Genomic DNA, 22,951 nt, shown 5'->3' with positions numbered 1-22,951 from the left:
TTTAATAGTGCAGATTCATCATTAATATATTTTTTTTTAGTTTATTAACCAAGTAAAAGTTGGCTTAACCTAAAAAGGTCTCTTTTTATGTGGGGATACAGGGGTTATAGATTTTATGGATTTGAGAAAATATTGGAAAGATAAACTACCTTTCTGGAGCTACTCTTTGAAGCTGGCTGAGGTGAACATTAGTATGAGGCTCTGGTTAGAGTAGGCATATCTAAGAGTTTACAAATATCTTTCTGTGTTTAATATCTTTCCTTGTTTACCTAGAGATTTTATAAAGTAATATGTAGGGCTTCTTGGACTGGAAGGGAGAGTGTTAATAGGCTGATCCACTCTGGGGGATTTTCAATATCAATTAGAGGAAGCGGAAACATAATCATGCTGCATAGTAACAGAGTTTGAAAATCCTTCTTTTTCAAAGACGAGAGTTAGTATTTCTCCCTTCTTCCTACAGGGATTGTTTTGCCAGATAAATGTGGTGCAGACAGGATTTCTTTTAGGAGAGGTTTAGAACAGAGCAGGAGGCTGTATATAAAGGAAGCATGAATTTCAGTAGGATATTCATTTTGGTTATACTTCTCCTTCCTAACAACATCAGGGCAAGATTTATCAATTTCTTTCACATTTCATTGGTATAACAATGGTTTATAGTTTTGTAGTGCAACCAAGATAGGTCTTCTAGACATTAAGGCCAGGATTTTCAAAGCAGCTTAAGGGAGTTAGGTGCCTAATCATCATTTGGATTTTTGCACCTAGCTTCCATAGGCCATTTTGAAAGTCCCACCTTAAATTTTTTGGTCTTCTAAAGATGCAGAATTAATTGTAAGAGGGTGGTTAAGTGACAATATGTTTCCTCCTTAGTTTAAGGGTAACACTTTTGTTAACTTTATGATGTGCAATTTTGCTGAAAGGTTTAATGATTCCTACAATTTTTTTTTTTTTTTGGTAGTGTGGAGTGGGATTACTGGACACATAGTACAATGTTGCCATTGTGGAGTTCTGATGATGGGTTGTGTTATTGACTTGAATTCTTTTGGTTACAGGGCATGAAGATTTTTTAAATTGTTTTGTTACCCAGTATCAGTTGTGTGCTCATACTAAGTAAGTAAAACCAAGTATTGAATCCTAGTGCACAAAGATGTACCAGTATCCCTTAAGGGCAGGATCAATAAAATATGCATCTGTATTCTGTACCAGGGAAGCCTGCGCTGTGCTACCTGTCGGTCTAATCTAATCAATCTAGTCATTCATACTGTACTCATTACCATGGTTCAGTTTGCATAAACCTGTGTAAGAGCTCAAAAAAGATTTGGGGTGGGGTGTCCAAAATGTTCACAGCTTTGCACAGGCTTCAGTATTATTTAATACAACTTGTTTACATGGAATTTACACTTGATTAGTATTACAAGCCAAACTATCCCAAATCCACGGTTTTGACGTAGCACACATCCCCAAGTGCTTGAGTCCACCAGCATGGGAACAGTCATTGCAGTTGTTCACAGCTAGAACTGACCAGAGGGCAACAATCCCATTTCACAGCAATTTTAAAGGTTTTGCCTTTTTTTTTTTTTCCATTCTTCATTCAGAGCAGAGTTCTTCATCACAGCTCAGTCTGAATCAGAGCAGGGACTTTTGCCTGGATCTCCTACATGCCAGACCAGTGTCTCTGTCTTTGTGATGGAAATGTCATTGAAAAAGATAAATCTCTGCTAAACTTTCCAGCTTTTACAAAACAGCATATTTTGGAGTAATTTTATTACAATGTTCTGACAAGCTCTGTTCACAACCTCTTGTGTTGGAACCCCCCTCACGTGATGGATGGGTACCTTGTCAGCCTCCCAGGTGCCATGCGGGAGCATGTTGTTGTTAAATCTCCATTTCTCTTTCATTTTTTTCTGACCATTCTCTGTCTCCTTCCCTCCCTCCCGGCACTGACCCCTTCCACCCAGCTTATATTTTTCTCTTTTTTTGAGTGCTTTCCTTTTTTGTCACCCTTTCTCCCTTTTCCATACTCACCAGAAGGCTACATGTTACCCAGTTTGGGTGCTCCACTGGTGTCTCCATCAAGCTAAATGGAAAAATTACCATTAACTTCAGTGGAGCCAAGATCTCATCCCAAAACAACAGTGGTTGAGACATTAAGTGATGGGCTTGGTTTAAGACAAATTATAATGCTCATTTCTCTGTTAATTTGTCATCACATTCCCATTGCTGACATTATATCTCTTCACTTAATGCATAATGTATAATGAAGTCCTGGGTTTTTACACCTGTTATGACTTTATTTATATCAGATTACGGACACTGTCTCCCACTACTGTCTTCACACCTCCGTTATCTGGCATGTAATAATGGTTCTGGGTACTTGCATAGTGTGCTTCACTGAAAGGTCTAGCATTCTTTTTATCTCTTTGTAATGTTATAGTTACATTAGTTTTAGTACATACAATACAGTATGTAATGAAGATTTATATAAAAGGAGGAATTCAGAATTTTCTGTGGTGTTATTCTGTATGCCTCAGAAGAGTATGTATTTATTTATTTATTTATTTAATCACAGTGTATGCACAGAGAACTGAAGTGGAAACTTGTAACTTGCTACTTGGTGCAATTATGTACTCACCCATTTCTCCCTTCTCTACTATTCTTCTTTCTTTCCTTAACCCCTGCTGGTGTGCCTCCACTGCAGTGTCAGAGCAGGATAAAAATAGGTGAAAAATCACCCTGCAGGTTTAAATTAATTGCTCTTCTCTGTTACGCTACAAGCTAGTGAGTGCCTTAGATAATGTGCTATGAATTTTCTTTAATTTAACCATAATTGGAATGGGAAGGTTCTGTAATTACTGAAGTTCTTGGTAGTTTACGAAGCTTTTTATTAGAATAGAGGAGCATAAAAACATTCAGCATTGTAGTGTTTCATATTACTACCACTCATGTATATCATCAGTAATTTTATGAAAAAAGAAAAGGAGTACTTGTGGAACTTTAGAGACTAACAAATTTTTCCACTCCATACGGCTAAATTCAGTGCCTTGCATGATGACAGGTTTCAGAGTAACAGCCGTGTTAGTCTGTATTCGCAAAAAGAAAAGGAGGACTTGTGGCACCTTAGAGACATAACTGTTAGTCTCTAAGGTGCCACAAGTACTCCTTTTCTTTTTGCGAATACAGACTAACACGGCTGCTACTCTGAAACCAGTAATTTTATGGTATGTTTTATCAGGGAATCATCACAACAAAAGTTTTCGCTCTTTTATGAGTTTCATAATAGTTCGCCAGTCAACAAATTCTATTTTGTGAGGTAAATTTTTTGAGAAACATACTTTTTTATTACTAGAATATTCAAATCCTATCACATTTTATCTTGCACAGGTTGTCTCAGAGTTGAGTTTTTTCCAATTTTCAAAATAAAATATTAAAATAATACATCAAAATAACATAGATACAGACAGATGAATGGTTCTTATGGATCCAGCTTAAGAGTTCTTCTAGTTTGTGGAGAAACTGTAAAAAGGGTGCCTTGCTCAACAGATCTGCTTCTTGAATATTTAGAAGTCTCCTTTCTTTGCTGACTAAAATACATTTTTCCTAGATTTTACTCCTGTACTACTGTAGTAGTACAGTCAGCGAGGTGCTGCTCTAGCTCATGCTTCATCTACAGAATTATTAACTATGACTCAGTTGCAGAATCTTTATTGTTGGTGATGCACAAAGTAGAAGAAGCCATCTTGACTTTCTAATCCTTGTGTTGGTCTTCTATAACATGGCCTTAAAAAGCGTGATTTTTTTTTTTTTTTTTGCCAAGGTAGCTATGACAGTAAAATCTTGAGAGTAGACACAGTTATGCTGGTATAAAGGTACATTATACTGGTATAGCTTATTTTGGTTCCTAAACCAGAATAAGCTATTTCAGCGTAAGGCACCTTTATGCTGGTATAACTGCATCTAAACTAGGAGTGTTTCACTTCTTTAATTATGCTGGAAAAAAGTCTGAAATCCTATGGTTCCATTTTTACCAAGTTACTTTGCTGAGGTGAGCTGCATTTTAATTCCACCCAACTGTTTTTATTGATTACATGCCACTCATTCTGGTCATCCATTTTGTTGCAACTTTAAAGAAAAATATTGCCATTGACAGTAGGATTTTCCTATTGTGTTGTCTGTAACCATGTACGTTGTTTTCCGAGTTGCCAGTAGTTACGTGACAAGGTTACCTGTACAAATAAAGAACAATTCAACTAATTTTAAGTTGCCCTTGAAAACCAAAGGTAGCTTTCATTTTGTTTATGATGGTGTGATCCATTCAGTACAAAAAATTGCTGTCACTTCATGGTCCCGTGCTATGTGTACCACTCACAGAAAGTAAAGCCCCCTTTTAAAAGGGTCTTTAAAGTTTTAGCAGAAATCTAGGTAGCATCTCATTGAACGCATAATGTTGGGGAGATCTATCCAAACTACTTAACATGACACAGCAGTAGGAACGTTGGCCTATTACAGCATCCCATTTTTACAGTTTGTGATTTGAAGGTATTTATCTAGCATGTCTGTTGTTAACTGGGACACATTTTGCTCCTGTTCAGAGGAGCAACACAGTGCCTAGCCCCAATGTTCTTCCTAAAATCCTGCCCTAGCCAGAAGATATCCTTCTGCAGAGGAACCATAGGACAATAGATCTGCTCCTTATCCCTGCACTAGTCAGGGCAATATTTACAGCTAGAACTTAGTTTGTGTGTGTGGGTAAAGAAACATGCAGTCACTATAATTATGGAGTTTTGGTTATGTTTATGGATCTTTAAGCATGAGGACTTTCATATGACCAGCATAGCTCTCAGCTGCCCCCAACTTTAACATAAAGCTGGGCTCACTTCACTTACTATTAAAATGTTTTTACATGGGAAATGTGGAGTCATGACAGCAAGGTAACAGAGAATGTTATTTATGATGATGAAAAATAGGGTCTGATTCTTATTTACACTTAAAACCTCTCTGTAACGCTCTGGCAATATAACATAGCTTTAAAGTGCATGTAAAGTGGCTTTTGTGTAGATGAGAATCAGTCACAGAATATGTCCATTATTTAAAGTTATTTTTCCCTTCTTCTCACTTTGTTCTTTTTTCCAGATTTGGCATATGGGAGGAATGATAACCGCCATTAGTTAAAATGTTTTTACATATTTTTAATATAATTAAACAAGATAATCAAATGTCTTTCTTTTTGTTACAGAACGCTTTACACAGTACAGCTCTAAAAACCTTAGACAAGCATGGAATAAGTAAGTTTTTTTTTTTATTTACTCTGCATTCTTTGACTTTCTGTCCATATGGTCTAGCTCATGCTGAAGTTACCATAGCTAATTTACAATGCCTTTTGCTTCTTTGTCATTCTTAGCAACACAGAATCACCCACTCCTGCATTTATCAGTTCTGAACTTGCTTCACGTTACCAATGTTCATATGAAGCCCCAGCTTCAACTCAGATACTATTTGACATCATTTAACCCAAATAATGTTGTGTGGAATCAAATGGAAAGATTAAAATTTGACTTCATCTTTGTCATTTGAGTGTGCTATGTACATTTCTATAACAGAAATACTGCTGTGGCTTTTTGAATCATATTTTACTCAGGGGGGGAGTTCTGCACCAAAAAATTAAAAATGTTGCTACACTATTTTAAAATTCTGCATATTTTGTCAAAATAACACAATGTAATCACGCCTGTTTTAATTATTTTGGTAATTTATTTCAAAATACCTGTCAATGAGTATGTCTACAACAATACAGACAGTAAAAAAGATTCTGGAAATGGTTTTGACAAATAGATTCCTTACTAGGCATATTAATACAGGGGAGATTAATAAGACTGGGACCTTTCAGTCTGAAAAAGAGACGACTAAGGGGGGATATGATTAAGGTCTATAAAGTCATGAGTGGTGTAGAGAAAGTAAATAAGGAAACGTTATTTACTCCTTCTCATAATACAAGAACTAGGGGTCACCTGACGAAATGAATGGGCAGCAGGTTTAAAACAAACAAAAGGAAGTGTTTCTTCACACAACGCACAGCCAACCTTGGAATTTTTTGCCAGAGGATGTTGTGACTGCCAAGACTATAACAGGGTTCAAAAAAGAATTAGAAAAATGAATGGAGGATAGGTCCATCAATGGCTATTAGCCAAGATGGGCAGGGATGGTGTCCCTAGCTGCAGTTTGCCAGAGGCTGGGAGTGGGTAGCAGGGGATGGATTACTTAGTGATTGCCTGTTCTGTTCATTCCCCCTGGGGCACCTGACATTGGCTGCTGTCGAAAGACAGGATACTGGGCTAGATGAACCTTTGGTCTGACCCAGTGTGGTCATGTTCCTAACTGTCAGGGTGGCAAAGCACTGGAACAAATTACCTAGGGAGGTTGTGAAATCTCCCTCATTGGAGGTTTTTAAGAACAGGTTAGACAAACACCTGCCAGGAATGGTAAATAATCCTTAGCCCTGCCTCAATGCAGGGGATTGGACTAGATGACCTATCACGGTCCCTTCCACTCCTACATTTCTATGATTTTGTGTCTCCTTCCCTCTCCTACCCCCCGGTATGCAAGACAACATGTGCCACCCCTTGCTTGGGGTTTGAGGTAATGCCATGATTTAGCCCACAGAAAGATCACATCCACTGCTGTCAAGAGTTCAGGTTTGGCTGGGGCAAACCTAGGCTTTCCCAGGTAACTGCTGTCTCAATTGGGACTGTTGGTAGCTATATATCAGACAGGCAGCAGTAGCACTGTTGTACTCCCAGAGTAGTAGCCCCTCTCTGGGATGAATGGATGGGTATATATAAAACAAACTTGCTCGCACGTTGTTTGGGACAGGACTCTGTCTTCCTACCTGTTTTAATAGTACCTCACACAATGGGGCCCCTGATCAATACTTGGGCCTCTGGACCCTGTCATGGTAAAAATAACAATAATAATTGCATTTGAATTGAAAACATGACACTGTGAGCCACGTATTTTCTCCAAGCTTATTGTGTGTTGGTTTTGTTTGTTACAAAATCTATTGTTTGTTTAAAATAAAACTGTGGTCTGAGAATTGACACAGAACACGATTCCATCACAATCTGCTGCAAATGAAACCAGAGCTTCCTCATTTATAAGGAAGCTCTTCAAAAATATGTACACGTTTTCTATGCTCCATGAATAAAGGATTTACAAATTTTCAGCATAAATGAGGGGATTGAAAGCAATGACAATGCTTTCAGTAGAATTCAGTGCTTCATATCTCAGGCTCTGATATGATAGGAAATATTTTGTTCTCAAAATTATGTATCATTTATATTTGAAAAGTGTAAAGCATTTTCTCTTTTTCTAGTGTAAATCTTTATTAGTGTGCAGTATTAGTGTGTTGCTGGATAGTACTGCTGTAGTGAAGGATGTATCAATATTTCCACTGTAGACATCATATTCACAGGGGTTTATAATTCAGCTGTAAAATTAACATTAAAAAACCTCAGAGTGACTCAGCCTGGAAAGTATGCTTTTATTTATTAATACATTTTGAAGAACATGTTTTCTAATCAAAGAGAGCATTTTTTACGTAATTCTGATTTCTTTTTTTCAGTATTTTTTTCATTCATGATACCAGAATGGACTGGTTTGTTTAAACCAAATTTGCAGGCTAGTCAGAATGAGAATTAGACCCTCCTAGTGTTTAAAAACTGAGCGGACGAAAATAAGGTTATACTGTTGGGTTTTTTTAGAGTAGTTTGGGTAGACAGATTTGTTTTGATACTGTTAACAGTTAGTTACTGTGGACCTCTTAATGGCTCTGGAGGATCAGTGTCAAAGGATGTCTAAGGCCCTGATCCTGCAAAGATTTACACATGTGCTTAACTTTAAGTAGGGTAAGTAGTCCCTTTAATTTCAATTGAACTATTCATGTTGTTTAAAATTAATGGGGGTAGTGTGTGGGTGGCCTTTGATATAGAGGAGGTCAGACTCGACGATCTGGTGGTCTCTTCGGACCTTAAATTCTAGGATTGCAAGTCTTTGCAGGATTGGGGCCTAACTGGGAAATATTTTTGAAAGCCTCTTGGGTCTGACACTATGGAACCACTGTTTGGGTTAGAGCAGCTCCTAAAGCATGTATAAGAGGAGGTTTATTTAAAATACTTAGCTATATTTTTAAAAATATATTAAACCTACTTTGATAGAAAATCACGCTCTGCTCTTGATCTACAGCTTGTGCAACCACATAAATGTCTATGTTCACAAGCTGCAGTGAGTGCTCCTGCTTATGCGGTCAATGTCAGGGAAGAATAGGACCACGTGTCCCATACTTACTCCTTTTCTCCTCACCCCAGGGGTTTGCAAGCACAGACAGATGCACTCGAGTCTATCAAGCATAAATATTTATATGCCCCCCATTACGATACTATCTGAGCCCCTCACTGTCTTTAACGTAGTTAGCCTGACAACATCCCTGTGAGGTAGGGAAGGGATGCTATTCCCATTTTATCAATGAGGAAATGAGGCAAAGAGAGATTAAGCTGAGTTATCAAGTCACACAGGAAGTCTGTGCCAAGAGCAGGGAATTGATCCCATGTTTCCCAAGCCTCAAGGTAACATCCCAACCACTTCCTAGTAGTCTGTGCGTGGCAGGAGCACAAAGCCTGAGATTGCGTATGGTTCAGGAGAAGATTACTCACCCTCCACTTTTCTTTTTCAGACGGCAGGACTAAGGATAATGCAACCCCTTTTCTTGTTTGTATACATGAGCTGTATACAATGTCTTTAAAAAGGATTACATCCAAAAATACAATGATTAGGGGCTTTAAGTATTATACTTCATTTGTATTTATTTACTTAGCATACTCCCTTACCCAAGGCGACTACAAAGGTAACTATAGTACAGTACAATACTTGTTGTATATATACTGCCTGAACACATCCACAAAATTTGCTATTTATGCTGTGACCAACCCATGAAAACTGTGTGATTTCTCAGCGATTTAAGTAGACCTCTAATAATGACAGTCGATTAATTTAAGTGAGGACAGGCCACTAAGAATGGCATTCTGCTTACAAACGTTTACAGTACCCCCAGGTGTGAGACAGGCTCTTCTACAGAAAACAGAGGCAAGAACAGAGAAAACATTACAGATAATATACTGAGAGTGATGGTAATCAATCACATATTAGTTACTCCAACCACAAGAGAGACAAATCTTAAAGCCAGAGTAGAAAAGGTAGAGCAATGACTGACACAGCTTGATATCTCTCTACCTAACCAGTTTAGCTGGAAAACGGCTGCTCAGAATAAAGCAATATGTAATAACTTTTAAAAAATATTGATTAGAACCAATGGAAAATCATACCCGAGCCAAGAATATCAACGTTATTGGACTATTCAAAGGGCAGAGAAGATAAACCCAACAGGCTTATTATGTGAAAAATCTGATCCCTGAAGCTCTTAAGCTAGATGTAACAATAGACCTATTTTACTTTTGAGAGCCTTTTGGAGAAACAAAGAAGTAACAGTGAATGAGTACTTTGGTTAAGGTGTCCAATTACAGAGATAGAGAACATGGTACTTATGGAATCATACACGTGGTACTTAAAATGCAAGATGGGCATTACTCTAAGCCCTGCAGTTTCTCGGCTGGGGTTTTCAAGAGTCTAAGGCAGTCTGGCAGCCAACTCACATTGGTTTTAGTTCCATCCGATATTAAATTCCACCTGCACTGCACATGTTACTCTACTGGGGGTCCTCAACTCATTTAAAACCTGGTTTGGTTTTTAAGTATGGAGGGATCTGAACTGTGTTTTATCTTTGGTCCTGCACTGTTCACTTCAGGTATGTCTGCACATGTTCTTTTACAGAAAACAATGTAAAACTCACTGTTTCAGATTACAATAGCTTTCTCACAACAATAAACCCTTACAGGGTAATGAGGAGAGAAAGCTAATTGTCTCTGTGTATATTTCAAAGAAGGATCTGTAAAGTGCTTACACACTATGGCGATGAGTAAGAATTTAGATAGTTCCCTGCACATCTGTTCTTCCCTAGCATGTTAAAATTAATGTAACTAATTCGCCAACGTGATAGAATTTAGTATATGGCACCTTAGCCTCACAACACAGGTCAACTGCTGGAAATTTCTCCTTCAAACAAGATCTTCTATAATAGTAGGGGCTGATGCCTTCCATATTTATATCTGGCAAAGTTTAAGGATAGGACTCAAGGGCCAGATTCTCACATTTTTAAACCGTTAGTCAGTGAAAACCTTCTGAAGAAGCAAGACCAGAAAAAGATTCAAAAGCCAAATATTGAATATATGGGATTTTCAGATTTGAATAGTTAACAGTTTACAGTTCAAAATGGTCTTTAGAAAAACATATTCCCTAACGGGCTATTTAGTTTACATTGCTCTGACAGTGTAAAAGGCACCCATGTCAGGGTCCTTTTACATCATTCTGCCAGTGTAAAGGGGCCTGAGTGCAAATGAGAATTGGACCCATTACGTCCACAGCCCAACTCAGCAGCATCAGAGATCTACAGTTGGAAAGCAGTGTATAATACTTAGTGATGGTGGTGTTATGAATTATATTATATAGAAATAAGTGACTGATAAGACCTACTTAGATTCTATAATCTATCCCTTGTGCCAAAGCTTGCAGTTTATTTTGAGGGCTTCCTCCATTCTAATTCTAAATGTCTCAAGTGATGAGACATTTATCATTTCTTATGCGAGATTATTCCACAATCTGACAGTGAGGTCTCTTAGAATATATATATCCTGATATTCAACCACAATTTCACTTTGCTCTGTTATATCTTATTATTCCTAGTTTTACCCCCTTACACTACCTTTAACTATTCCTTCCCCTTACAATGTTCACACACTTTAGATAATTAAAACCACTATGGTATACCCCCTTAGTCATCATTTAACCTTAAGTATTTCTCCACTTTTTAAAAACTAATTTCTAGTACTGATAACTTAGATGCAATTTTATCAACACTATCTTCTACCTGTCCCATCTATGATACCTCTGCAAGTACAATACAAAACCATTCTGGCTTTTTTTCACCTGCCTTATAGCCTTGCATACTTATATCCAGTTCACACTCTCTTATTGGGCAAGACTCTGTGGGTATTAGTACTTTCCTAGTATCTCTGTTCCACTGAATATCTGGGGTTGGGATTATTTACCCATAGATGTATTTGTCTGCAGTTTTCCATCCTGAATCCTTCTGATATATTTTTTTTCTGCCCATAAATTTCATTTTTATAAATCCCTTTGTATTAATTCTGTCTTCATTGGTGTTTGCAACACCTCCTAATTTAGTATCTGTGAACTGAATTAATGTGCTGTTATCCCTTAGTCCAGATCGTTAATAAAGATGTTAAATAAAACTGGGGCTAACACTAATCCCTGTGGCACACAGCTGGATCCGTCCCCTCCAACTCTGTACATGGCCAATTATCATTATCCTTTGTTTATGGCCTGTCAGCCAGTTTTCAGTCCATGTGACAGTGCTTATATCCAAGATCATGTGAATTTGTCTTTAGAGCAACGTTTTGTGAGACACTGAATCAAATGTTTAAAAGTCCAGATATATTACGTCTACTGCATTGTGCTGATCCACTAATATTAAGTCCATTTTAAAAAGTGATGAAATTGTCTAATGTGTTTTGCTTTTTTGTTTGTCATTTATGTATTGCTTATCATTTTTTTCTTATTATCCACTTACAATTTTTTTTCCTCTTAATGTTGATTCCATTTATTTTACTAAGGCTTGAAATTAGAATTGCCGGCTCAAAATTGCCAAGATTGCCCTGACTTTTTTTTTTAAAAAATAATTGGCTCTGAATTTGCTTTTCTACCAAAATCCTGTTATGATCACGTCCTTCATGACTTTTGAAAAGTACTTTGCATTAGTCTGGTAAATTCATTAAGTAATTCCTTGAGGCCTTGATGTGAATGTCACACAGATATGTTGGTTTATATTTATTCAGTGTTTTCAATTGTGAATTTTCCAAAACATGTTCTTTAATAATGTTATTCATTACTTTTTGATTGACTCTACTTTTCTTTACTTTTCAAATATGTTAATATGTTAACTTTTCAAATATGTTAATATGTCTCTTTTAAAACTACATCAGTTGTTCCTACCTTCTTCTACGCTTCCCCTGATAAGGTGATGTTATACTAATTTCCCAAAATGATGCTTTTGGGATGGTGTGACTTGAGTATTTTTGTAGTCTAAGAAATTGTTTCCTCTTTTGAATTCCAGTAGTTCATTGTCACTAGCACCAAACTTTCCTGTTACTCTATTCTCACAGTCTTAATTAATTCCTCTCTTTTAAAGGCAAAATCCAGGATGGCTTCTGCACTGGCTAAAATCTCTCCTTTCTAGATCATGACTTTGTTACAACATTCTGTCTCTTTGAGCCATATTTAGATGCACTTGTCTGAGCAATTCATGTCCCCTTAGAAGCACAGGCTGTGCTGTGGTTTAGAAACCTGTCATATTGTGAGTCTGATTTCATTTTGTGTGGACAACAAGGCCAAGATTTTCAAAAATGACTACCAAAAATTAGCCACCTGAAAAAGGGTAGGCTGATTTTCAGAAGTGCTGAGCATCCAGCAGCCTCTATTGATGTCATTGGGATGGGATTTATATTTTCTATTTTGCCCATCATAGTATATCCTAGAACACTTCTCTTCAGCTCCCACGTTTCTTTGTTTCTCATCTTTACTTATCACCTCACCAGTGGACATCAACTTGGAAGGGAGTAGTGTCAGTGTAGTCAGCTAATAAACAACCTTGCAGATAAGTATTACCACCTCTGTAACTAGCATGAGGTCAGTCTGAAAAGCCTCACGATTCTGCAGTTATGTCAGCCAAAGATTTTTGGGCAATCGCTAGCTTTTGGAGGTGGTGTCGTGCACCATAACAATCAAAGGCTTCATGGTGCTAGGCCAAATCAAAGCACATCTTGGCCTTTGACAAATATTTATAACTGATCTTTATGGTAGTTTGATCAGGGTTCTTCAGTCTTCTTTTGACTGCCAGTTTTCATAAAATGAAATGACCCTTAAACTGCCACTTTTTCCTCATTTAACCTTTATATTCCAGGACCTCTCGTGATCATATTCCAAGAATCTTTTGCAATTCATGCCAAAAAAGAAAAAACTAAATGTATCTTTCTTCTTCTGCCTCCACATTTCTGGCTATTGCTCCTTCAAGCCCCAACTTCCTAGGTCTCTGAGTGCTGTGGCATAGGACTTATGGCAATAAATGTATGCCACTTAAAGCAAGGAAACAGAGTTCTTATTTTCTCATGCAGTTCTTTAAAATTAGTTATATGTTAACAAATGGCATTCTACATAATTAATGTAAAAACTATGATCTATTTCAAACTTTGAAACACATGTGTCAAGGTTCCTTCCCCACTCTGAACTCTAGGGTACAGATGTGGGGACCTGCATGAAAAACCCCCTAAGCTTATTCTTACCAGCTTAGGTTAAAACTTCCCCAAGGTACAAACTTTGCCTTGTCCTTGAGCCATATGCTGCCACCACCAAGCATTTTAAAAAAGAACAGGGAAAGAGCCCACTTGGAGATGTCTTCCCCCAAAATATCCCCCCAAGCCCTACACCCCCTTTCCTGGGGAAGGCTTGATAAGAATCCTCACCAATTTGCCTAGGTGAACACAGACCCAAACCCTTGGATCTTAAGAACAATGAAAAAGCAATCAGGTTCTTAAAAGAAGAATTTTAATTAAAGAAAAGGTAAAAGAATCACTTCTGTAAAATCAGGATGGTAAATACCTTACAGGGTAATCAGATTCAAAACAGAGAGAATCCCTCTAGGCCAAACCTTAAGTTACAAAAAGACACAAAAACAGGAATATACATACCATCCATCACAGCTTATTTTACCATTAAACAAAAGGAAATCTAACGCATTTCTAGCTAGATTACTTACTACTTTAACAGGCATTGTAAGGCTGCATTCCTGATCTGTTCCCGGCAAAACCATCACACAGACAGACATACCCTTTGTTCCCCTCCCCCTGGCCCCAGATTTGAAAGTATCTTGTCCCCTCATTGGTCATTTTGGGTCAGGTGCCAGCGAGGTTATCTTAGCTTCTTAACCCTTTACAGGTGATAGGGTTTTGCCTCTGGCCAGGAGGTATTTTATAGCACTGTATACAGAAAGGTGGTTACCCTTCCCTTTATTTTTATGACAATGTGTATTAGATGAACAGTTTTGCTAAATAGATTAAATGAAGCCTTCAGACAAATCATTCTTAGAAAGTGCCAAGATATAATTTGAAAGCTTAGAAGAGATGTTGCCTGTGGGTAGATTAGTTGCTCTAAACCCAGGTGTGTATGTTCAGTGTCCACTTGACCTGGTTGTCAAAATGGGCGGACATACGGTAATTATTCTTGCCACTGCCTTAAAACTGGAGAGGATAGATTACGTATCTTCAGCAATACGCTGTGAATAAAGAGACTCAGTGTAGCATTGGTGCACCTGTTATCGCTGGAGGGCAGAGAGGCAAGTGATTCCAAAGGGAACTGACCTTTTTCTTTCAGGCATTGAGTCAATTCCATATCCTAAGGCATAAATTCTGTCTTAAAATTATTATATCCCTCCTGGTATTGGTCTTAACAATAGACTTCATGTTGGCTCTTAATGGAAAGCCCATAAAATTATTTTAAAAATTAAGTCTTTGTAGGGGAAAAAATTGTCTAATTTTGAAAGGAGTTACTAGGTTAGTTAAGTTGTTCTCTGATCACAATAAATCCTAATTTTAAATTTAGAATAAAATGCTTTAGTGGAATATCTATCTAATGAGTTGCCAATGAAACCATTGATACATAAATGGCATTATCAATAAGTGAAGAGAAATGTTAATTGACAGAAAGGTCTGCTGCATTATTATAAACGGTTATAAATAGTACAACGTATCCACTGTCTGCTAGTACCTCAGCTGTGTTTACTCCCACAAGACTTGATTTACAAACAGTGCTAAATAACTTTCCTTTAAATTATTCACATTTCATAATAATTCATCTTTCAGAGTTCCAGTACTGGAGAATATTTGATCATAAATTCAGTGAAATCAGTCTCCATCTTTGTGATGTTTGTCCAGCTAAATCCTTCAATGAATAAACCAATAAAGATGCCAGCTGTGTTTCTTTTATAATGGTTGCTGTTGTTTGTGAGCAGGTTTGAAATAAAAATAAAGAAAATTTCTAAATTCTCAGATTAGATATGTGAATCCTTAATCCGACTGTACACTTTTTAAATGGAAAAAAAAATTGAGAACAGACAAATGCATCCTTAAAATATTCTTGCAAATCCAGTGCTTGCTTTTGTTTGGATACCTAGAATCAGACTTGAACTATTGTTGAGGTCATGGCCTGAGCTGACAAAAGCGAGGGCAATCAGCATGAAAACTTCTCTCTCGTGATGATATGAATTAAGAGTCTGTCACTTCAATTTTCCTTTTGAATTGCCTCCTTTAGTCATATTGTATCATAGCCTTAAAACTGTTTTCTCTATTAGTGGTTGTACTTCATGAGAGTGCCCCAGTATTGCCAGCCCCAAGCACCCCAAAATCATGAGTTAGGCCCCAAAATATCATGAAGGTTGACTTAAACATCATGAGATTTTTAACAGGTAATAATTTGGGGGTTCTTTTTATTTGCCATATTTTTGAGCCTCTAGGGTGCAACTCAGGTCACATTTTCAAGCTTTATTCTGCAACCATGAGGGATAGAAACTTTTTTTTAAAATGAAAGTTGAGATTTTCATCTGATCACTTGCTTCCAGGAGCTGAGGCTTGAAGAAAAATATCCAAGGTGAAAACCTGGTCCCCACTGAATTAAATTGCAAAACTCCCATTGTCTTCAGTGCGGCTAAGATTTCACCAAGGATGCTCATCTGCTTGGGGCAGGGCATGGTTCTAGTGGGATCTGTCTGTTTTATCTAATATGTCAATCACAGTAGTACATAGATGCTAACTCCTGCAGCATATTCTGGAAAAGGCAATAGGATTCTTAAATCCTGGATCTCCCTGTGTTATCAGAAATATATGCAGCTAAAAATATTTAAAATATGGTTTCGGTAGCACTAGAGTCAGAGCAGAAATGTCCATCAAGACAAATTTTCAGGTTTAGTCTGCTGTTAAGTGCTGTATAGGACTGTGGTTTAATACATTTGCAAAATCCTGTGACAAGACCAAAAGTTCTCTCAAAGAGCTTTGAATTTTATAGGAAAATTTCAGACCAAAGAAATCTGCAGTATCCTACTTAATGAATTCCAATAAGGACTTCTTACCTTACTTGTTTAAATTCAAAATGATCCACAAAGGAGGCCCACGTTGTCAGCATACTGATGCAGAATGCTGAGAGTTTTTAATGCAAATCAGTGGAAATTTGCAGCAGGGAGTGTGTGATCCCATAAGCAGGATCAAGCTTTTATTTGTACTATCAATAACCCGGAGATGGTTTTCCTGCTTAGTGACATCTATTGTGGGAAGGGGGCCCTTTCACCATCCAGCAAGTACACAAAGTCTTCCACAGCAGCACAGCTCTTCTTAAAATCATGCTGTTATCTTGCACCTGTGTTTTCCAAAGTGTTCTCACAACCAGCCTGCATGCTGAGTGAGAGATCAATATTACCATTATTTATATTACAGTAGTGAGATTGGGCCACTTTGTGCTAGGCACAGAGCAAACACATAGTGAGAGAGAGTCCCTGCCCCAAAAAGTTCCGAGTTTAAATAGATGGCTGACCAAGGAACAGGGGCCCAGAGAGACTGAGATATCCCCAAAGTTAGAGTCCTGTTACCAGATTTTCCCGTTACCTTGGGGTATGCTCATTTATTAGGGTTACTCTTCTGTGGGGGGGGTCCTGTAATTCTGTCAATGTACTGCTTGTGTCACTTGTGTTTTCATATGGAGCTCTACTTCTCCCTTCTGCAAGTCCCCTCCCAATGGAGCTACCCTGCAGGACCTAGGTTCCTCCAGCCCCAGAATCAGATGAACGCACACACACACAGCAAGTCTGAGTGGACTGGGTCAGTCACCACTCTCAAGCTGACCCCTTAGATGTCCCTGGGCTCAATAGGCTGGGCCAAGCAGCACTGCCAAGCTGCCACCCTTATATGCCCCTGGACTCCGTAATCTCGGTCGAGCAGCACTTCCAAGCTGCCACCCTCGTATGTCACAGGTTCAGCATGTCCCTATCCCCACTTTCACATTTCTGGTAGCAACCCACTTGAGCAAACCCCATAATATGTTTGGGCATTACAGCTTAGGTAAGAGGAGCGTTGCTGCAGAGTAAATGGGGAAGAGCAAAGAGCAAAGTTCAGAGAGAGAGAGAGAGAGGGAAGCAACCAGCTTAACCATAAAAGTTATTTATTGAATAATAGTGATAACCACACAAGGAGAGCCTAAACAAACATAACAATTACATTATTAAAGTTTACAAAAGTTGTATAGAGAAAACTACACCTGATCAAACACGTCAGGGTTAAAAAGTTATACCTGAGACAGAAAAGAAAACAGAGAGAGAGAGAGCTGGGGTCTCACCACTGCATGAAGCTTGAACTGGTTGGAGTTCCCAGGTGATGGTGGTAGCTCTGGGTCCTGAGTGCTGGAGATAGGCTGAGCCCCCAGCACGATTAGTCAGGAGAAGATGAAGTCCTAGTGGATCCAGGCATCAGAACACTTACTTGAGCATGGGTAGGGGTTTTTGTAGGGAAACAACAGTGGTTCAAGGGAGAACACTAGATTTGTTTATGGGTAAACTGATGAGTCAAGGGTTTTCTTTAGGCTTGACAATAGGAACTGATCATTCCTGGCTATGGGTGGTGTCCCTTCAAGGGAGCTCACAATGCAGTTAGGCAGCTTCAGTATTTTGGATATAAATCAAGGATTCATTACTAGAATTGGTCTGATAACTGCTGAGCTGGGTGCATGCAGGGGTAGGTTCATTAACATCTGGAGCAGAGATCCCCCATGATGCAGTGCTTCCCTGCTTTACTGGTCCCAGAGTTCTTGCCTTGGAATCTCTGTTCTCCATTCTGTATGCTAATGGAGATGCTCCCTGTCCCATCTTTGATGCAGATGAGGCTAGGGGAGTTGCCTTAAGCTTGTTACCCTTGTCAGGAGGGGTTTAGGTTTGTCTCCCACTGCCTTTTTATTGCTTGCTGTAAGTCTCTTCTGTGATCGGTTTTGGTTAAAGCAGAGGCTGGGGTGGGGGGTTGTCCTTCATGAGTCAGACAGGCTAGATACTGCACCCTGATTCCCCAAGAACACAGAGCTGACTAGTATCACTGTGCAGATACAAAATTTGTATCCACATCAGATCTGCGACCCACAGACATGGCTCTCGGATATAAAGCAGACATCTGCAAATTTGCCAGGCTCTACTCAACCTCACACAGCAGGCCAGCAGTCGAGCTGGTTGTAGAAGCCATGCCTCCTCACTCCCAGTCCAGTGGCCCGTCTACTGGACCACACAGTCTAGCTTTATGGGTGGCAGTGCGGACAGTGCCACTGGGTCAGCCTTTTCCCCGGTTTGCAGGGTTAGTTTTCATAAACCTGCCTTTATTGGTACCATGATGTAGCCTTACAACTGGTTAAAATAGAGAGATCAAACCTTCTGTATGAAAACAACAACAAAGAAGTTGGTGGGAAATAAGCAGAGCACTGAGCATTGTGATTTCCCAGTAAAACTGATTGTTGGGAGAGCAGAGTTAGCAGTACTGCCATGCTGCTGGTCGTGGAATCTGTGCCCGTGCCGCATACTGTAATGGCCCACTTCTAGCCGTTGTTTTAATAATCATCCCTAGCCGTAGTGACCCTGCAAGCTGTATGAATGGGAACGCTGTGGTAGCAGCAGAAATGAACACTAAAACATCATTTACAGAGTAGTACATCCACCACACACACCAAGTTGAGTATCTTGTGGATAACTAATTGCTAACAGATATGGGCACTTACACTATGTCCTTACTCCCACTTTTTTACTTACTTGGGATTCCCATGGAAGTTCCTCACTTTTCTTCCTTTTCTATCATTGTTAACATGACTATCCATCATTCAGGCCCCCAGTCTTGGGTTATTTTAAACTCTGCCCTCTTCTTGTCCCACACATCCAGGCTCCATTTAAATCCTGCAGCTTCTTCCTTCTCAGCATCCATTCTCTTCTTTCCATCCCCGCACCAAATCTCCCATTCAAGCCCTCATTAGATCTCACTTTGATTACTGCTGTATTTTCCTCTCTGGCCTCCCAAGCATGCACATTACACCTCCAGCCGTACAAAATGCAGTCACTGAACTCCACTTCCTTTTCTGTTGATCTGATCATGTAACTTTCCTCACTGGGCCCCAACATGGGCTCCTCATTTACTATCGCATCACATTTAAGCGTTGTGTCACCACATTCAAAGTTCTGCATAACTCTGCCCCTTCCTACTTAGCCTCCATTGTCAAGTTTTGAATTGCCTCTCACCAATTCTGTTCTGCCCATGCTCTCAAGCTTTTCAGCTTCTCCCACAGTCACCTCTGTTCCTTCTCCCATGTGGCCTCCAGTGCATGGGACTACTTCTGTGAGCTCATCCACAAAACCCCTTTTGAACGCCCACATCTTCCATACTGCTTTCAGTGAATCGAGTTGACTTGTGTATAAATTATATAAATTTGTATACTGTTCACAGTCCTTTATTCTCCACTTATCTGTCCTTCCAGCTGGGGCTGTCTTCCTTGGTGGTTTGAAAAGCACCTACCAGCTGGGAAACTAGATTTTCAAAAGTGCTCCACACCCAGCAGCTCTCATTGGGACCCTGACAGCCAGATTTACAAGGAGCTCAGTTTATATCACACACCCAACATGCTGAGCTCTTTTGAAAATCTGTCCAGTTATTTTGGTACCTAAATAGGAGCTGAGGTGTGCGTTTTCTTGTTTGTTTGGAGCCAGACTCTCCAGAAAACCAACAACAAAGGTGGCTTGGCTCTTTTGAAAATCTGGCCCATAAATGGGAACCACCATAAATAATTTTTTGTTTGTTTTTTAAACAGCCAAAACTGGGACATGTCTAGATACTCAGCTTTGATTTCCAATGTAGATCTGCCTACCTCTTTCATACTATGACGACAGTTAGAGATGTGCAAAAGTAGTTGAAGATTGTCATAGACAGTTTTTTGAGTCATCTGGTATCTTCACCCTGACTCATGAATAAGATGCAAGTAAAAACACCAACCACCCAATAATTAATTGGTCCTAAATGATAACAAATATACAGAACTGCTATTTTAGTCATTCATTACCAAACTGCTCATATTTTAAAGGCTTAAGCAGAAGAGAAATAAATCTCAGTAAGGTAAATGTAACTAATGAAAACTCTTCAGAAATGCAAAGAATTGAATGTGTCATGCAATGCTGCACCTTCTTTATAACACCACCAAGTTCAGTGGGAAGCCATGTTCATCTCTGCTCAAGCCACGCGCCAAACTATAACCATTGTTCCCTCCTTCCTCAATGCTGCCTACATCTGGGAAACTCCCCTCAATCCACTCTACCATGCTCTCACCTTTTCTCCTTCAAATATCTTGTGGGATTCACACTACTTCCAGAAGGCCTATTAAAACCCTAGTCATCTTCTCCAACTAACAGCATCATTAAAGATTATGGACTGGATTCTCCAGTCTGCCAAGTTTGCTTTTTGCTGTTTATGGAGCCAAAATGAGCTTGAACCTATTAGAAGATGCCACAGGAGGATTCACCAATGTAAGGGGGAAGAAGAATGTGTCAGACAGGTGGGGGGATGGTGTGGTGGGAGAAGGGTATGTGACAGAGAGCCCCTTGCTGCCCTAACTTCCAATGGGGCCAAGGGGCTGAGAATCTAGGAGCTGCAACTGGCTTTTTGTGGCATAGTGGAGAATGAGGCGTGTGTGTGGTTATATGTGTGTATATATATAATGTTTGTGAGTGCATATATAATCTTGAAATACCTTAAGATCTAACAACATGATCTTACTGGTGTAATTCTCGGCCCTCCTTCTCCCACACTGATTGTTGCAATTCATCAAGTCGCTGTTGTGTTTTAATTTATATTCCAGTTTAGCAAAGACTTTGCATGCTTCACTTACACAAGTGCATTGTCTCATTCAGTTCAGCAGACTCACAAAGTTAGGTGTACGCTTAAGTCTTACAGCTTTGGTTTCTTACTTTTGTAAGCTTTCTGGAGTGAAGGCATTCTCTTTCTCTCCAAATCCCTATCCATATTTAAGGGGCTGTATAAATAATACAAAGTGCACACTTCATCTTGCCATACCCATAAAACTTTTTTCATTAGTCTGAAAAACATACAATAATAAAAAATCACACCAGTCTGACATTTTAGGGAGGGAAAGGAGGAGGGGATAAGTAGCTGTCTCCAAGTGTTTGACAGATGTGAAGTCCCTGCAGGACAGATCGGTAGGTTAACTGTGATAAATGGTCTTTGGCTTCAGTGACTAAAGAGAGGTCATCCTTTTCAGGCCACTCCCTGCATTCTGAAATCTTTGCAGCAAATTCTTGTCGGAGTACTGAACAAACAAACCAGTTCTTATTTACACTGTAGTGAAATTAAGACGTTTCAAACCAAAGATGTTAAAATATGAGACGAGGGCTGAAATTTGAGAGAGTACTAATGTTTCTTTACTAGGACATGGATGCTTTTAGATTTCAAAAGACAATAGGTCCAAAAGGACAGCTGTATTTTCCTTTACAGTCGTTTAAAAGGGAGAACTTTGTTTGCAACCCCAGCAGCTGCACCCAGTGACAAACTCAAAACCCAAAGTTCTCCATCTCGCATACTCTTGGGCTCTCTCTCTTTCAGCCTCTGCTATGAATCCTTTGGAGTGTAACAATGCAGGGTGCTAAAAGAGAGAGAAACCTGCAGAGCCTTGACTGCATGATGTGCCAAAGGTTTATTTCCTAGCTACTTCTGTGTTGTTTTTTTTTATTCTCTCTATCTCTATCTCTCTCTTTTTTTTTTTTTTTGTTACCCCTGGCGTATGTCCAGTCAGTGAGGAAATAAATATGTGAAGAAAGAATGCTATGGAATGTTAACTGCACTGGCGTATTTTCTTCCTTTTATCAAGTCCCAAGATTCAGTGAAGTTGATATAAATTCACCATGCCTTCTTTTAAAAAGCATAACAGAAAGGCATTCTTCCTGTAAGAGTCAGACTGTAAAAGGTGATTTTCTTTCACTCAGTTTGGTTTAAGCCTGTAAAAAGCATTAAGTGAAAAATCTGATATATTTGTTAGGGCATTTATTGCATTACTAACTTATATTTTCAATTCCTAGTGAAAGGTTTATAGAGAACATAAACCTTGAAGAGTTTTTGTTCAGGATTAAAGATATATTTTCCCCCTTTTCTGGTGAAATAATAGCCCATAAAATGATGGCTTTTTTAGTAATTATTTTTAGCTGTATTTATTTTCCAAGGATACATTGTTCAGCTTGCTGAGATGCATGAAGAAGACCTTTTGAAAGCACTATCTTTATTGGAAGATTCATGCCTTTTAAATGTTTTCAAATGAATATAAAGCTTATGATTAAATGTAGCCACCAAGTTGTTGTTTTTATTAATTACATTTACCGCAAGGAAAGACCTTCCAATAAACTATAAATCCAACATATTCTGAAATCTTCTGTCATGGTGCAAGTAATCTATTATATGTCTGCCGTAATGAATATCTTTAATATTGGACTAACTGGTATGCTGAAAGAAGATAACTGATTGATGGTGAAAAGAAGTAATTGTTAAAACCTTTCTGGGAAAAAATGGTAAGGGGAACTATATGATTAAAATTTCTTGGGAAATACTTTTCCCAGGAAATATTTTTCACTCAAATAAATTGATGAAAATTGCAAACA

The 22,951-nt window shown here is 38.8% G+C and overlaps 1 protein-coding gene across 5 annotated transcripts in view; it reads left to right on the top strand.

Annotated features, from left to right (window-relative positions):
• The window catches only part of CDK14 (cyclin dependent kinase 14), a 503,511-nt gene that overhangs the window by 381,135 nt on the left and 99,425 nt on the right, over positions 1-22,951 (top strand). For all 5 annotated transcript variants that reach the window (XM_048838104.2, XM_048838107.2, XM_048838105.2 and 2 more), the window contains one exon: positions 5,231-5,279. In XM_048838104.2, the coding sequence (XP_048694061.1) occupies positions 5,231-5,279 (49 nt within the window). The remainder of the gene's footprint in view (positions 1-5,230; positions 5,280-22,951) is intronic.

This window comes from Caretta caretta, chromosome 2, assembly GCF_965140235.1.
Source record: "Caretta caretta isolate rCarCar2 chromosome 2, rCarCar1.hap1, whole genome shotgun sequence".
NCBI lineage: Eukaryota > Metazoa > Chordata > Testudines > Cheloniidae > Caretta > Caretta caretta.
Note: the sequence above shows the minus strand (reverse complement) of the source record. Positions and strands in the feature narration are given on the sequence as shown.